The sequence below is a fragment of the Lineus longissimus genome, chromosome 2 (assembly GCF_910592395.1).
Source record: "Lineus longissimus chromosome 2, tnLinLong1.2, whole genome shotgun sequence".
Taxonomy (NCBI): domain Eukaryota; kingdom Metazoa; phylum Nemertea; class Pilidiophora; order Heteronemertea; family Lineidae; genus Lineus; species Lineus longissimus.
Window position 1 is genome coordinate 24594491 of NC_088309.1, and position 18894 is coordinate 24613384.

Consider the following 18894-nt stretch of genomic DNA (forward strand, 5'->3'; position numbering starts at 1 on the left):
CGTTTGTCAATAACTATAATGCATTTTATTGTTTTATTAATATTTAACATAACGATACCGATATGTTTACAAAATAAAGACATTCGTGCAGAACACTATCATCATGGCCTGCAGAAATTCGCAAGGTACATGTACTTGATGCCATGGGATATTCATTGTTTCCCCGGAACTATGAGGTTAAAGGGGGACTATAGACATGAGCGAGGATCGGGCTCTGAAAATTAGTTGTCTCAAGCTGACTCATTTGCAAATTAGAGAACTGGGTCTTGTTTTGGGCTTACATCAGTGAGTGCACCGATGTATACTGTAAGAAAGGAGACTAACCTATCGACAACTTCGTACAACTTAATCTGGCCCACCTGGCTCATTCCTGTAGTCCCCCTTCAAATCTATACTGGATGATAGTCCAATCTGCATATTAATAATAGTAATTACAATGGTTTGTTAACAACTATAAGCTGACACGTAATGTATATACAGCCTATAAAAAGCGTCGAGAATCATGATGACGACGTAGACTTGAAAGGCACAGTTACATGTACTATCCTAAAACAAAATAGACGCCCGAAAAACAGTTCTGTTACCGAACTAGAAATATTGGTGGTCCCACCACGAGTTTGTCTGGTGTGACAACCATTATGGTCGGTATCGCTCAAACTGAACCGTCCCCTGAAATATGTTTGTGACATCTTTTTAGCTGCTTTTTTCATTTTGGCCTTTTTGTTCCCCCGTGCATGGCCATGTGGAGTGGGTGTATTTACAACATAAGTTCAAGGTGTCCAATACACTGAACACAAATGTTGCTGCACGCATTTTCTGGTTTCAAAACTCGACATTGGAATTATAGTTGTAGAAGTTGATACCTTACTGTCGGTATTTTCGGCGAATTTGGATAGATGGAAGCATAGTTGAAAACATCGACTTCTGACTAACCATGGATCACATTGGATCATAATGATGTTATAAATCAAGAATTACATGCTGATTTAAAGCAGTTAAACAAACTGGAGGTATTTTTGACTCACTAAACGCAGCCGAGGTTGGGTGTAATGACATCTCCACCCAAGCTGTGTTTGGTGAGACAACCAATGACAATGAGGTATCAATATCTATTCTGAAACACCTCAAACCTGCTTCATTCATAATCTTCTGTTTTTGCCCCAAGGATGGTACTAATTTAATATGGTTTTTGTTTGATCAAAACCTCTGTGATCAAAACGAGGCTATGTATGTAATACACTATGCTAAAAATGAAATGTTGTAACCAAGGTGTTTTACGAATAGATCCGGTGGTCTCACATGATAAAAATCTCCCACTGAACCGAGCGGATCAGCTGAACGTTTAAGTCGTTATCAGTTCTGCCGTGCGACGGCGCTGTGTCTTCTCGCATCAAGAAATGACATCATGCCCGGAGGGTAGAAACCTGGGAATCGAAAATGCATAAAAACCTGAACAAGAAATATGAAATGTAAATTCAAGTGACTGAGACAGGTGGAATTAACGTGGATTGAGATGAATTCAGCGGAAGTGCACGTGAAGATGACCCGATGATCGTCGAGAGACTGTTTTTGTGTGGGGCAGCGGTATGCGCAGTGGAAGAGCGTTGGCAGCATGCTCGGGAGGTCATGGGTTTGATGTGACATTGGGCCGATTCACTACTTGCTTCACCTCTACGATGCTGTTCCCCTGTCATGTTTTGCTCCGGAGATTACTTGGATGATTGCGAATCGCCTAAAGTTATGAATGATGTGCCTGATATTACTGTGATGGTGATGAGAGAATGTAAATGATTGAATGATGTAACGATGGTCATGATTGATAGAATGATTGATGGATGGAGTAGTAATGGCCATGAAACACTTCAAACTCCGTTCTAAGAAGTCGCAGATCAGGCCCGTTTGCTCAATCGGTGTTAGCAGTAACGCTAGTTTACATGTAAGTCCCGGCCTAATGCAACTACTGTAAATGAAACTTACTGATGTAGATAATGCTTAGTTGAGCTAACGATGGCGTTTGTCTCCAGCGCCGATTGAGCAACCGGGTCTTGGCTTACAACTTTGACCTCTTGGAAATGAATTTATAGTTCACAATGTACATGCCTGCTGTGTCAAGCGAGCTGCAAGGGAATTTTTACAATATTATGTAACTCGGCAATCTCAATGATTTAGTGATGTGAAAATTTGTATTTAGGTTGGAAGGAGTTTGCAGGTTTTGTCAACCCGCCGTCTACCTGCAGGGAACAACACAGTCCACTCGCTTAATACAACATGCATGGATTGAAATGAAATTTGATAGCCAGTCGTGTACCAGGAAAAGATGGGCATAAATGAAGGGCTGGAGCATGCTTCAGACAACAACGGCTTACTTAACTGTGCGGTCATAGTATGAATGGATTGAGATGAACCTAGTTTTTTAAAAGATGGGTCAAACCAAGAATTAACAAGACTATTTATTAATTCTTGGTATAACGAGATGCTGAAACATGCTTCAGACACCAACGGCTCACTTAGATAGATATGAAGTCATTGACTGATATGAACCGTTGACGGTGATACCTATTCATCAAATGGGTAAAATGAGAGGCTGCAACGTTTTTTAGGCACCAACGACTCGCGTAACTTAACAATACGAGATTGTTATTCCTCTGAGTTTTGACCGATAAATATTCTATCCTATTAAAGTCATGAAGTGGCTTTCGAATATTTACAGCAACAGAATCGTGTTAAGAACATCTCCACTACATTATCACCACAAACGTACAAGGCATGCTGAATTTCATAATGTAAATCAACATTCCTGTTTGGATATCATGCTCATGGCATGCCTTATACAAGATGTTTACACCAAGGTTACAAAAAATATCAGTAATACGTGTAAACCCGCCACCAGGAAACACAAAACACGTCATGCGATACCGAGCAATGAAGTGCCTCGGACCAATCAGACGCTGTGGAAAGGGTAGAAATATGAAAGCAATACTTTATCCCAAGCAACCTGCAGGCACCATCTAGTCCAGTTATGCTAAAAAGTACAGAATTCTTTTTTGGATTGGCGTAATTTTCTTCTAACCTTTTGAGAACTGAGGCTGTCGTGCAATTTCTACTAAAGTTGTTAATTAGCGAGTTTCGATTTCTTGTATGACGTACATTTACGGTATAGTTGAGCTCAGGGTGGTTCAAAATCACAACTGTCACGTTATCCTTAACGGTTACGTTACATGTAAGTATACTTAAGGAAGTTATCTTTTTCAGTTAATCCAATTAGAATTTTGACGCTAAGACTTAACGGCTCCGTTAAAACTATGGTTTTGAACAACTCAGCCCTAATACGTTACAATCTGAACGCAGTGGTCTAGCCAAGTCATGAAAAAAGAAGTATATACCTAACAGGAAGACAAATTAACTGTGATTTAAAAACAATTACCGTACCTTGCAATATATAGGGGAGGTCTACATATACACTGTCACTCCACCTCACGTGAGAACGTCTCCTTTCCTCTATCTCATATTCTGAATTTAATCAGATCTCAACTCAACTCAATATATCATATTGGAAGGCAGCAGGTTTATAGATTCTACCTCCATCTTTATTTAATGAAATGATGACATGATGAACATGTCATCTCGACGAACTTAATTGAACGAAGGATTATGCACATATCGAAAAGATTATACCTTTGGAGATTGTTCTGAGCGACGAATCCACCATTGCGTTTTTGGCTTGCGATGGATGACAGACTTGCGATAGGGATGCCGTATCAGGTTGCTGTTCTAACGGAGATATATCATGTAACATGAAGCAGCTCTGGTCTGTATCGCTAGATTTCGGCTCTTTTATCGCAGATGTATCCCCCGCTTAATGTGTAGTGACCATACACATCACATCCGATCGAAACCCAAAAATCGTAAAGAAAATCGCAATGGTGAATTCCTTTATATACGCTTGCACATAGCTAGCCTCAGTCATAAAAAGGTTTTTACTTTTATATTATGAACAACATACCATGCAGGTTTAAGTTGCACTAAAATGGTCAAAATACTTGTCTTATGAACACGTGTTCTGTGCACCAGTGTTGCTCCGACATGGAAATAGCTTTTGGTCTGACACTATTCTTTTCCCAACGGACTACATGCTTGAAAACCTGAAAATGCCAATAAGAACTTATCATCTGCCAAAGCAACTTCATTAAACATGTAAAAAATGTCATCAGAATGTGTGTTAGTCACACATTTCGACATAAGCCAGACCAAGTATACTCGAAAAACGTTTCCTGCGTTTATGATCTACATGTATATGGAATGATACGTTATATTTAACAACACACATTTAACTCTAAACATATTATTTCCCGGTATGTTTTTCACTAACTTTTTACGACGAATCTATTATTGCCTTGAAAACTAAGCTTCACTTTATCTTTATGAGCGATAGGAACCACTTTCCTAACGCTCAACTTGGTTCACCATACGCGTGTAATTATTGTGCTTGGCAAGAACATCGTTGCTGGAATGCCCACTATTCCCGGGCGGCGTAATGGCCATTTCAACCAAATCTGGCGCATATGCACTGTATTTAGAAGTTGTCCGGCTGATTTCTGTGTTCATTGTGAGACTCACACTTGAATCAAAATCTCTGTGGCGAGGCACTTCGTCTACGCATGGACATCTACCGCAGATCCTCCGCATGCACTTAGCATTCGCATTGAAGAGTAGAAAAATATAAGAGTTTGTAACTGAATTTGTCGTGGTCACTGCGCCCAACAGTCCCCAGACTGTGGGCGTCATCATGGAGGCCCAGTCGCCATAGTTCATGATCATCTCAGCTACATAATATGGGGTACTGCAGATTATAAAGTTCAGAACAATAACTATGGTCATCTTGAGCGTTTTGACCTTAGCCTTTGGCAGGGAGGAGGATTGAGTACTTTGTAAATGCACTTTACCGGGCTTTATGCTCTGTTTCTTACACCCCTTCCCCTCTTTTACCTTCTCTGCTATTTTGAAAAATATTCTGATGTAGCATATGCCTATGATAAACAAGGGTAGAAAAAAGTTGACCACAAAAATGAACGTCAGGTAAGCTTGTCTATGTATTATTGGGTTGTCCTTGAACAGAGATCGGCATATTTCCTCCTCAATGATGACAGTCGCGTTGGATGTTTCGTTGGTCGTGTTGACTTCGACTTGGTAGGTCGAGAAGATGTAAAGCTGAGGCGTTGAGAAGACTCCGGCAAGACCCCATCCCACTCCAGCCATCTTCCATACCTGCAATAGAAAGCGCAGCTGCTCAAACCACGAGACGATATATACGGCTGCCAAAGATGAAATCACTTGACAATGAAAAAAGCGCCTTTCTGAAAAGTGTTGTATATGGAACGCCCAGCGCTAGCAGCGGTTATATCCACACTCAAATATCACACAATCTGGCGCAAGTAGCACGTTTTGGGATTTCTTATCAATGTTGAGAGGCCCGCAGAGACAATTTAATCTTTATCTTTGAGTCTTCTATACTGTCAAATGTGTTGTCACTTCAGCTAGTTCTTGGATGATAACAGATGAGACACAGACATACATGGGAAATAGTGATAGATGGGGAATAGTGACAGATGTTGCATTGGTCCTCAGTCATCTTATCGGGAATGAACTGGCGATGACTCTCCATATGCTTTCAATTTTCACAACTTCAAGTCCTATCAATAAACTGAGCAAAAATTCACTTCAAAGTCATTCAGATCATATGTTAAAACTCTTGTATCCAATAACAGTAACCATGTTTCTGGCATTCATTTCATTAACTGTTTTAACATGTTTCAAATGTAACGCAAGATAAAGGCAAATGATGACGTTTGAAAGCGTTTTCACTAACTGAATCCGACTCTTTTAGATGAGTAGTTTTTTTCCATTTTCACCAATTGAATTGATCTTGTGAGTCTTAAGTTAACAACAAAATAGCTTTAATATATGAATTAATGGGACTGGCACCTAGATCATAAAGGAATAAACATTATTGTATTAATATAAGATTGTCTCTTTCAGGGAGGATTTATCGTGACACTAGACAGACTGAAACAAAACACCATTCGTAGAGAAAATCAAAATATTACTTGAGGAGAATAGAATGGCCAACCTTTATGGCGATTTAAACGATGCTTTACCTAAAATTAAGAAGTCAATGATAATAATGATGATCTACCTTAATGTTTATTCCTATGAGATTGAATGCATTGAAATAATGATACTTACTGCGAATGGTTCCTTGAGTGGGGCCCGAATGGCCTGGTGGCGATCAATCCCGATGACAACAAGAATATAATTACTGGCCATGATAGAAAACGTCTGGAGGAACTTGAATATCTTACAGAAACCATTCCCAGCTAACCAGTTGGGATTTCCCATGAATTCCCAAATAATCTGTCCGAGGGATGCTAACCAGAGAACGAGGACATCCGAAACTGTCAGATGCATTATCATGGTATTGACCCGAGATTTCCTCCGAGTGTTGTACCACATCCAGAGACAGACCCCAAAACAGCCAATAGTTCCAATCACAACACAAACTATTAGTACGTTTATGCGCAGTCCTCGGTTCCATTCTAAGTCAGCAACGGAATGCGCCTGGGAGTGAGAATCGGGTTCTGAGTGCCTCGTCACAAGTTGTTGCGTTAACAAAAGTGGTGTCGTAATGTTGGTGTAATCGCTTGTCGTTAATTCCGCCATGGTGTTGGTACGTCATCAACGTCTGTCCGTTGATTCAGAGTATGGCGGCCATAGAGTACAGTTATAACTGCGGTTGCAGGCGCTTGCTTTTTGTCCTCCGCTGAGAGTGGCCCCCTACCTGAAACGATATAAACCAAGGTTTTTATCAATTAGGGTCATTTCTTTTGAAATCCCGCGATACATCTTAAAGAAAACATTTCGCTGACTCAATGAAATCGGGCATGATGAAAAGCATTGAAATCTTGAAACTAATGAACAGTATTGCTCATTAGCTCAAGTAAAAACCTCGGGAAACCTGAACCATTATTATCAAATGCATGATCTTTGGTACGTTTGGCTTCGGTGCGGTTTAAAGTCTCAAGCTACAAGAAGACGACAGTCGAAGGAAAAGGCGATATCAGTGACTGCATGCTGTAAACGCCGTATCTGTTGATATCGATAACATCGCACATGATCCCTATTATACCAAGTTTGTAGATTGAGTATCGCTGCTTTGTTCGAAAGAAGTTTGGGTTTTTCTGCAGAGTCGAAAACCTTAATATCTGCCATTGAGTTAAGCTTGGGTTGTAATACGGAGAAGAAATAACGCTTGATACGTCAATACAGGAAGGGGGGGGGGTAAGAAAATAGGCTTTCCTATCATCATCATCATCAAAGATATCATGCCCCAAATGTTACTGAAGTCAGAAAAGGGAGAGCGTGAGGGTTTAGCCTCGGCAGAAACCCAGTCATAGACGGTGTTCACTATAGAAGACAGCAATTCTTGTATCCAATCGCTTAAAAACATCCAATATATCGATCATAATTATTGACAACCAAGATTGGCAGGCCACGCTGCCACCCTGATCGTGGTCAATAAGAACGGCTGATTTACTAGCTGTCGGTCCTGCAGTTGAAGACCCGACTGTCATGGGGTGAGGTCATTTTTCTCTCTTGTCATGATTGTACAAACCCAGATAAAGTAGTTCCAAAAATTCCCGTTAGAGTTCGTTTTTAAGAGTATTAAATAGAATGACTCAGCCAATCACACGCAAGACTTCGTTCCAATTCACTTGTCATCAGAATTGGACATGATCCCGGTCTAATGCTTTGTGCGCTGCTGTGTGTATAACGTGGTAGGCCTGTAGTTTGCAGGTTATGGCATACATGGATTTCTTAATTTTGTGCGGTGTTTTCGTCCAATTTGTTTCGATTACGTCGTTGAATCGTGTTGATATGATAGGCATTTGATGTCCTCGTTAATCTTAGTGATATAGTGAACATGTTAGTTTGTTTTGGTGTTAGTCTGAGTGCTCTTTGGTGGGTATGGTATTGTGTTAAAGGACGCCAGAGATTGTAGAGTAAACAGGTATTCGTGCACTGGTTTCAACTAGGTGATGTAACATATAATACGGTGTGAATGGGTCGTTCTCTGTTGTAAAAAAAAGATATAAGATTTGCCACTTGTAGTTCCTTTCATAGCTAGCACGCCTTGGGTTGCTGGGGAATTATGCTTGAGGTGATGAAAGTTCAGACAGGCCATGTAGTTAATCTCACGTTTCAGGTGTGGCAAAGTTCTCTAGTGCATGAGTGACGGGAGAGCCAATACGTTCAGAATTACTGGTGATGCAGTCGGGCTAGAAGCTAGGTTTTACCCGTTGAACTATTGAAACAATTGCTGTCAATGCTGTCGACCACTACAAAGAAGTTCAAAGACACTACCTTGATATCATTTAGTTGAAACTTGTCCCCCGATATCTCCTGCTCCATTGATTTGGGAATTTGCAAAATGTATTGAATAACACAACGTTACGATGGAGAAATCCGACTAAATGACATGATTTGGAATATGAAATGATTGCCTTGAGTGAACCCCTTTACTATCTTGTTGATACGAAACAGATGGCCAGTAAAGTGACTATTTAAGTATGAGCTACAATAGATTTCAAAATGGATCGATTCAGAGTCCTTGGTAATGAGAGGTGGAATCAGATTATAAGTATTTGACAGCCTTCAACACATTATTAATCTTTTATGTCTAGGTTGAGACCTGTTTTCTGTAGGTCTTATGTTGACTGATCGATCGCAAATTAATCTGTTGATTCTGATATCACCTTCACGTCTGTCCAACATCGTAGGCACCATAGTGTAATGATAATCTGTATTTTGGCGGAGGAAATATCCTTCGATCAGCTTTGAGAAATGCTCAATTCATGGTCATCCAAGACTCATCAAATACAGAAGACGCTGATTCACGATATCTTATGAGAATCCTCTCAAGGTGAAAGCGCGGTAGATGGTGTGATTGTCACCACAATATTCGCAAATCATCCGATACAGACAATAGCCACGAGTCATAGAGTTAATTAAGCCGGTCTCTATCGCGAATCTCGTAATATCCCGATAAGCAAATATACCAACTCCTTGTAAGAGCAATCTGCAAACATGCCACCTTGCAGCCGACTTTTTTTCAAAGATTTGCTACTGGCACATCCTGTGACAAAACGCAAAAATCGACGTCAATTCAGGCTAATAATCGTAAAAGAGGAAGCACAGTGACACTCAGGTGACGTTTTAAACTGATGCTTAGCGGTTTAGTCTCTTTGCAGGAAAAAGTGTCGGTATGTACGTACTAGTTCTAAAGAAAGTAGATTAAAATAGTTATGATATAGTGCAAGTGTAGTGTAGTAGTATACCCTTATTATACCCTTATTATACCTTTTAATTCGAAGCCAATTGACACAATCTCTAATGAAGATCGCTAGCGGGGAACAGCGGCAACGGATTTATGAACATCAGATATATCATAACCGGGCGACGTCTGCCTGAACAGAAGCAATCGTACATGTACATCTATCTTGTAATCCTCAATACATGTCTTTCTTAGCTTTTTGTTGAAATAAAACGAAGCATTGCAGGACTGGTATACTCACTGCCTTGTTAACATAATTATTTGTTCAATGTAAGAAACTAGGCTTGTGATCCATGTGAAGAAAGATCCTTGATATCTTTGAAATCCATTAACGTCCAAGAAACAAATCAAACGCTTCACATGTATGATTCAAGTAATTTTGAATAAACGGTATCCTCTCTATTACACGTGAAACACTTTCGATCGTTTACCGGTTGCGCAATCTAAATATTGGGAATACTGAAACAAATCCAGTAGCATTGCCAGAAGTCACGCACCGAATGAGGATTGGTATCACCAACTGAGCGACAAGACGGACATCTTTATGGTCAGAGGTCCTGCGGATCCAACGATAGACTTGGTTACAGCCTGACCCATTGAAGACTTAGGGATGTCACCCATGGATCAATGACATTACTTGCATAGATCAATGGCTTGACCTGTAATTGGTTTTACTGCCCATAGCTTTCACTAGTTTCATCTGCACAGTCTTTTCTCAGCATTAGAGGGAATGTTAATTTCTCACCACATTCTACAACAAATTGGTTTTTTAAAATCGCCTTTGGCTATCATTAACTTTATTAGCACCCTAGGCATAGTCACCGTAACTGCCAATTCATCATGTGCCGCGATAATGTACACTTGATGGTTACTCTTTGTTGGCACTTATCTTAAGATTGGCCTGGGGAGTAATAGAGATGGACACAGCCCGCTAGTAGAGGATGGTAGGTGATTCTTGTGTTTTACCTAGAACATATCGGATTTTATAATCATCAGGTAACAGTTCTAACTTTGTTACATCGGATCGAAGATATTAAAGCAATCACCGTCATCCAATATCTTGCAAATCGACTGCCTTTAAAGATTCTATGCAAGAATGTAGTCGGGTTACAGGCCCCTTCATCGCATCTCGGTGCGGATTATAAACATAATGACCACGTTTAGCAGGGGAAGAGCTTGGAACGAAGCGAGTTGATAAAAAAGGAGTTTGCCTCACTTAGATATGTTATCGACAGCCACAGAAGCAATACGAACAGTTCACCTCCAGACCAAGGCTAGAGGAGGCCAAGCGTGTTCTTCATCCATATGTTTGCAAAATCGAAGCTAATTTTGGGGCCTGGAGCACTCTCATTATCAAAACCAGCGCCGAGTAAATCTTCGATTTCTTCATAAAAAATGGAAGACATGGTTTAGGTCGTGAAGTACAGCCCATAACTTTTTTAGGTCGCATGCGTGAATCTGACTGTAACCAACATGTTGATACCTTATTTCTGACACCTCAAAATGGCAAATATAAATAGCCTTAAGGTTCGATATACCGAGAACCAATATAGTCGTCACAGCAGAAAGGATGCCGTGTGATGAAGTTATATGTGGTACTAATCTGTTTATGAGAAAGCTCTACAAATCCCGATCATGCTGCGCCTGACACAAATGTGGAATGACACTTCCATTACGGGGTATCACCAGTGACAGAAGCACACGATCACGTCGATGCCGTCCTGTGACTCCATCAGCCCTGTCGCTCTAGAACATACCAAAAACTCAAAATGACCAATATCATCATCGGCTTTGATTCCACCATCGATAGTTGATCCATATAAGACCAGTTGTCAATCGAAATACCGTATATACGTTGATGAAAATCACATGATTTGCCATCTTCGAAAGTTTCCCAATTCCAGGGCAGAAGCGTTAATAATGCGTAACACCTTCTTGCCCTTTGCGTAAGCATCCCGTGAGGCTGTAATCCATAGAGTAACCGCTAAAATTATCCTATGGTAATATATTCATGAATTTGTCGATTTTCGGCCCTAGTTTTCCGAATGTTTCAGCCGCTAGACTGATTTCTGTAATTGTATAGGAATGTGATTTCTACAGGAAGTTTTGAGCGATCCTCGCTTAATGCAATTTGAATTATCTCGCCCTGGGTGAAGCCTTGTCCGATTTTTGTTTCCCAATAACTACCAAATGCTGCAGCACAAAAAACATAGCAACACAATATTACGATGGTGTTATTTTCTTGGAAAATTTTCCAACCCTGTAATACCAATCTAGACTACAGACATAACAAAAACTGAATCACACTTTTTTAATTGATATGTTTCTCTGTTTGATACCGATACCTAACTGTTAATGAAAACCTCATTGACCAACCGCTTGGTTTCAGCATATATGGTTTAGATGAAAGCCTCCTGCTGGCCTGAATTGGAACTACTCAGTCTAATGCCACCCATGATATCGCATTTTACCATTGCTTGCACTTGTATAAATGAACTAGTATCAGTAGGTCTGAAAATGACCTATGAAAGAGCAAATATGAATAGAAAGGATTTGGGTATGAATATGTATTGACGCACAAAGAGGCGGTATGATGAGGTTGTGACATTGATCAGTCCCCGCATTCCTAATCTCGATGCAGGCGACTGAAGCCATACATTTACGTCACGAAAGGTACGCAATGTATTGTCCAAATCCTGCTCTTTGCAGGATGAAACTGAGGCGTGTAGAAAAAGGAAATACTATAACACCCTGTCGGATAGTGATACCATCCCTCATCACCTTGATACGCTGATGGGGTCGGATACGATGAAGCCAACATAGTCAAGTCTGTATTCGGTAGATAAAATTACACGGTCAGCTTTGACGCTACATGTAGGTGGCTTGATTAATCAAACCTAGAGCACCTAAATGTTTAAATTGGTATTTGTGGCATCGCCAGTGCTGTCCTCTTCGCAGAGAATGATTTCCCCTTTAATGGACAAGGGGCTTATATCATTTTATTAACAGTGTAATTATCTCATTGATGGTGTTTTTGTACAACTGTGTTATTCATATCTTCACGCAAGATATATCGGTCGTGACTAGCTTGATGATATCAGTGGACGGCTGCAGCCTGCCCCACAAGCTGTTACGTACAGTACTCCAAGGGGCGTGATTCATACTTGACGGGAGGCTATTCAAAGTATAATTTGTTGGAGTCTTATCGAACTTATAACGAGCCAATATCCCATATGTTACAGTGGTCGATTTGATGTTAATGCATATCATATTCAGCTTCTGGTGATTATGAGTCTTTCGGCCAAGCATTTTGATGCCTGGTCTTGATAACTGATGAAGACAAATCTCAAGATATAGGTCACTAATCGCGCTTTAATTCTCATTCCATTTATTTTTCTTGAACCTCTTCTCTCTTATTTAAGAAACGTATTTGTTTCAGGATAGAACACCGGTCAATTCTTTTGAGAAACGTCAAGTGTCCTTCATCATTGACAAATAACATGCTCACTCGAAATATTTCTATCAATGAGAATAGGGTCACGAAAAAGAATCACACAAGTGAGAAGGATCGTTTGAGTTAATACATGCAGTTTTGCATGAGTGTGCACGTGACACAACGTCAATTCCTTAGACATAACCAAACGCCCATTAATAATAGATGTAGACGATTTCTTTAAAGGAAACTGGTATCCAGGATGTCCTTTGGTGGTCTTATATGCCGCCACCGTCATTTCCTGCGCCAGTACATTCATACCTCTGATATTTCCTCTTTGTCACGCTTGAGCAGGTGAAGAGGCAATGGACCCATCATTGTTATTGTGTTGAATAGGAAGTCCATGTATATTAGATCTGCTCGGAAGGACATGAACGGATAACAGAAAAGCAGATGCTATTCATTGGGGTCGTTCACACAAATATCGTTTTTATGAGTTTAGTTGAAGACGATCTCGACTCTTTTTGGTACATATCGCCCGACGCAATGGGAAGCTATTGCCAGATACGGGGGTGTATGGGGAATTGGCCAGTAGCCTAGTTATCGGAAATGTCGAATTGCATATACACCGAGCGATATGTGTATAAGATTGAACGAGTCAAGCCGTCTTACCTGCGATATGAATCCTTGTCAATTGTGGAATATAGCTCACCGTCAAGAATGTGCCATCAAAATTAGTTCATAATCCATAGACTCCTCGACTCATGGACCATATGTTATAGGCAATGAGGCATAATCATATGAAGACTCTCAAATCAGGATGCACTGAGACAGTGATACGAGCCACGAATAAACACACAATGACCCGAGTTCTTTCGAGAGGTTTACGCCTCTTTAGGTCGAATATCAACATACAATAGCTTATTCCACTTGTGTCCAATCTCTAGCGGTTTGAGTTGTTCGTTCTGTGACAAGTTAGGTATTCTACTAGCGCATCTCTGATTTCCACAGCCGATGACACCGCTTGAAGCACTACACATGTAGGTGGCTATTATTTAATAATTTAATAATTGGTACTTTCAGATCGAATGTCGGTACATCTGACTAGTGTTCGAGTCATAGAGCGCAACAATTGTACAGACATATGTTGCCACAGCTTCAGAGCTTCAGGGCCATTTACTTTGCACTTTCAAAGCTTATGTGTGCGAGGGGAGGAGCAGACAACAGACTTATGATTTAGAATACTACCATATATCTCAAATCTACTTATATTCTTTGAGACAATTCTCAGGAGTGACAGACACAGCAATTTAGGTTACTTGATGCTGGCTTATTGTCCTGTATTCCGCCATGGGTAATCAGTTCTGAAAGACGGTTCTTTAACAGTGTCAAAGTGAAAACTATTAGAGGCAATTTCAAACATGCTTTCAATGGCTTATTGAACTCTCAGCCACATCCTATCAATTAGTGCTTGGGAATTTGATAGAAAACATCAATGCCGATAAACCACTCTAATCAAATTTGACGGGTACACTTGTATGGACTCTCATCCGTCTACAGGGGATTAACTATAGTGTTCCATTATAATCAGTGTAAATAATGGATATTTTTATAAGCGCATCGATTTCTATTCGAAACCACAATAAAAACCTCCACACCACTTGAAAATGTGACATACGTTTTAAATTAGCTAAAAGTATTTTTTAAAGGACCGCAGTCAGATAGACAAGCTCCGTGTCAATTGAGTCCTTTCTAATGAAAGTGAAGTTTCGAACGTTTCTAACGACGCCATGGAATATCTGTTAGCAGCGGGTTTATGTATCCTGGGAACTCTGAGTAATATCTTTTAATGAATGTTGTCAGTTTGGGTGGCGTATTAATCGACTGATTGTTTTTGATTGATTGATTAATTCTGGATCTTCGTGCGCCTGCTGGTCTGTACAGCAATGAAGCTGCTCCCCAAGAGCAATGTTTTGCACTCCTTTGATTGTACTTCGAGGGATTCGCATTCAACTCGAGTTCCAATCAAAAGTCGGCCCGGGTTGTAATCTCGCATTCATTGGAGAGGCACCTCTGAGCTGTGTTTGAGCTGTCATTTTATACTTCAAATTCATCAGAGCATTACCTCAGCTTCATATCGATTTGAATTACATATCGTGAATGAACGATAGTAATTTCGGCTATATGAAGGATAAATGCATACCATTTTTAAATTATCGTGTTTTCAGCTCTTTACAACTTTATTTAGAGAATGCAGGCATATCGTATTATGCTCAAAGAGGATTTGAATGAACTCGAGAAACCTGTGACGCTTCGTACATGTATGATGATCTGTAATTTAAAGAATTGAACTATTGCTAACATGCGCTGTTTCTAACCAGAAGTTCGACACATGACATACCAAGTGTGGTATAGCGTTTCACATGTGCACCCATGCGTTGTTGAAATGATAACCGGCGTGTATCACCATCATTGAAAAATATCAATTTCACGAACCAATCTGGCATTTTGTAATAGTTACTATTCTGACAACTTCTTGGTACATGTACGTGCATAAAATAACTTGTGCAAAAAGACAAGACTTCCTATCGCAGTTGGATAGAAAGAAATAGTTGTTATCTGCAGATAAATATTTTACATTTAGCGGCCATCCACTTATGGATGACCCACCCCTCCTTCCTCCCGAGGGATTACGATTCTTTCAAAAATTACTGATCAACATTTATATATATTAGTTGAGGTCTAAAAACGTACATTTGTCACTGACCCCATCCCCACTATGGTGATGATAACAAATGACCATGTTGCACTTGATATACCATGCTGTATAAAATGTTGAGCAGGACTTTTGTCTACGATCAGGTGCTTTCAAACTTTCGTACAAGTCACTTTAGCCAGAATTTCAATTTTGGCACGTTTTATTTTCAGACGAAATATTTGTTCAAAGCCAGGAATGTATTTTCCTTTCAGTGCAGTAGACAAGTAAATTCGACTTGCTATACAATTCATGGAAATTCACAAACAAATGTAATGTGAACCTACCTTGAAATGAAAACGTGATGGATTCACCAGGAACAGAACAATGATGACTTGATTCGCCAAGAGTAGAATTACAAATCCTCATTTACAACATTGTAGCTGTAACAGCTTCAGGTCACACCATTATCAAATCAAATTTCGCTAGAAGAGGTCTTTTTTCGAGGGATGAGTCTCGCCTGATCGGATTGGGCCAGTTGATTTTTTAATCCAGTAAGCAAATGAGTGACGCTGTCTGTAAGTCCGCAGCTACTAACGGGGTTTCTTTTGTTCATGATGAGCCGGAATTATGACATCGGACCACATAATTACCACATCACCTGTTACATTTATGTTGTCATACGTTGTAGTCAGCGGCAGATGCATGTGTCGTATCCATGATAAATGGCGTTGCTGTGTTTCAAACAAGAACCAGTTCATTGCGTATGCGTCAAATAAACCACCGAAAATCCGGCAATGTGTGAACGGTATTATGCAAAACTGACACGTCTCTCAAGTACAACTTAGAAGCCTCTCTGGAACGGTATATGCAGAAATGTAACCTCTCCTCCTTGGAACAGTATGATATGCAGCTAATATGGTACCGCTGTGTGACAAAGACCAGTTCAACGCGTTTCCAAAGGAAAAACCCAATAATCCGGTAAGGCATGAACGATATAATTGAGAACCTCTCTTTAAAACAATTACAGAAATGAAAAGTCTCTGGAACGATATATGCAGGTTAGAGAATATTGTCTCTGGAACAATTACTAGAATGCATAAAGTACGTGTCTCTGCATGGAACGATTATACAGAACTGAGAAGTGTATGCTGGATAAAGAAGAGTCACTGGAACGATAAAGCAGAATTGAGAAGTCTCGCTGGAACCTATTCTCTTGGTTGGAGTATGTGACAGCGCGAGCTTTAAAAAAGCATCAATGACACTTACGTACAGAGCGCCTGCAACTCCAACAACATCTGGCGTGGTATAAACTATACAACATCGATGGCTGGATTCGACCCCCGGATTCAACCACTATTTAAAAGTCCTGAATTCGCTTTTGCAAGTGGTTAGTTAAAAGGAACAGATGGTTGTTTTTGAGGGCAGTATCATAAAGTATCATCGATTTTAAGAACAGGATAAATTTAGAATGCTGATGGTAGCCTATCGATGCAAGATATTTTAAAATCAGTGGTCAGGCCTATGACGCATGCAAGTCATAGGCCTGGTGGCTGACCTCTTAGAAAATAATTTACTCAGTCTATTGCGCCATTTATATACCAAGTTGTCCGATGGTCATGACATTCGGCTGGGCCGTTGTCTCTGTTTCGCAGTTCTTAATGAAGCGAACTGGGGTCGGTGAAACTGTAAAGGTGCACGCCTTTGACTTGGGGTTCACACCAAGGATAAAATGTAAGCTGGCTCAGCAAATTGGAAAAAAATCGAATGATCGATGACATTTGCATTGGCAATGCTCAAGCTTTAAACGGCTTCTGCATTTTGCCGGCAAGTATACATGTAGTGCTCAGTAAACGCCCCCGTTTTTTCTGTTATAGCTGTGTGGACAAACTTGAAACAAGAAAAGAGGAGAATTGCATATGACGTTAATGCAACAAGGCTGCCCGCCGTCAACCTGTCGTACATGCATGTTTGCTGCTTCCTTTACAGTAAACGCATTAAACCCTCTTATCTCCTCGAAGTCTTCTCGTCGGCCCATGACAATTGGCCGGCAAAGTTGACATTATTCTAACAGGCAGTATTTTTTGTGTCAGGTATACTTCGGTTCATCGACGACTCTGCCATTGGAGAAGGGTTACCACAGGCCACCACTCCTCGCAGCGACCGTGACCGGAAGCTACTAATGGTTTTTCAACCGTTCTTGTACGTATTATGTATTTTGAACGACTATCCAGCATCGCCATTAGAGCTTGATGGTCTGTGCGATATTTTTCTTGTTATTATTGCCAGAGGGAATAGTAATGTATATGATAGTTTACAAGCTATAGATCTAGTTCTGGTCTAAAATGCCTGGATAGAGTGGGACACTCTGGCCAAATGAGTTCTCAAGTAGCATTTGGCGATAACGACTACCTAATTCTCATTACTGTTGATTGGTTCGGTTTAGACTCTTAGAAAAAAGGTTTTAGAGCATATGCAAAACCTTTTAGGTTTTTTTTAGCCACACTATTAAACATACATTCCTTGGAGGTTTTCTGTCGCGCAATGAAATTTTTTTAACCTCATTTCACCGAAAGAAATCTCTAAAGTTTAGGAAAACCCTAAAAAGCTTGTCAAAAGTGGAAAGTGGTCCGCTGTGCAACTTTATTCAACGATACATGTATACAAAATAGGAAAACTTATGGAGAAAACAAATAATGTAAAAAAAACAACAACACTGAGAACACATCAATACTATTTATACAAGTGGTAACAGTCATGACAGTCTGCCCTTTCTGCAAACCTGATTCCGCCTGCGGCAATCCCAACCGATTTTATTTAACCTCGGGCAATTGAAAGGCAATCTGCCCAACTGGTGTAATATTGCTACTTCATGTAGCATCTTCAACTGAAACTGCCTCTTCGTGCCTCCTACTAAATGTTGACACGTCCCTCCTTAAGCTAACGCAAATATTTGCCAAAGCTAGTATTGGGCTAGAGATCATCTAATTTTCTTGTATTGCAGTTGCTCTGGGGACTACCTTTAGCACCTATGTTCCATTACACATCAGAGTCAACATTAAGGTATCAGGCTGTGCTTTTGAATGTGAAATTAGGCCTTGCTCATAATGGAAGGGTATCAACTATTGCAAAGGATGGAAGTGGAAGCCACTGGGCTTTACTTATCATTGATTCTCTCCATAATACATGTACTGTCTACTTTGGGGATAGCCTTTGTTGAGCCTTATATCAAGAAGATTACTGGGAGGAGAATATTGGTTGTCCCCTTGATATTGATAATAATGATAATAATAATACGAAACCCGAGCAGCTTAGCGGATGTCTCAAGATCTCGGGTCCGTACGGGAATCCTAACGCTGTACAACTCCCGATCGATTC

General features: G+C 40.3%; 1 protein-coding gene across 9 annotated transcripts in view; it reads right to left on the reverse strand.

Annotated features, from left to right (window-relative positions):
- Nucleotides 1-2: 2 nt before the first annotated feature.
- LOC135483180 (gonadotropin-releasing hormone receptor-like) overlaps nt 3-18894 on the reverse strand; it is a 70521-nt gene continuing 51629 nt past the window's right edge. Inside the window, exons 3-6 of one of the 9 annotated variants that reach the window (XR_010446302.1) lie at nt 6244-6835; nt 4618-5265; nt 1978-4142; nt 3-1424 (exon numbers count right to left, since the gene is read on the reverse strand). Coding sequence is in view for 8 of the 9 variants with exons in the window: in XM_064763815.1 (XP_064619885.1) it covers nt 4444-5265; nt 6244-6717 (1296 nt within the window). In the remaining variant the exon portion in view is untranslated. Of the gene's footprint in view, nt 5266-6243; nt 6836-8418; nt 8466-13493; nt 13607-15859; nt 16480-18894 lie in introns of those variants that run through there. The other 8 variants (XM_064763820.1, XM_064763821.1, XM_064763822.1 and 5 more) reach the window with 8 other exon arrangements.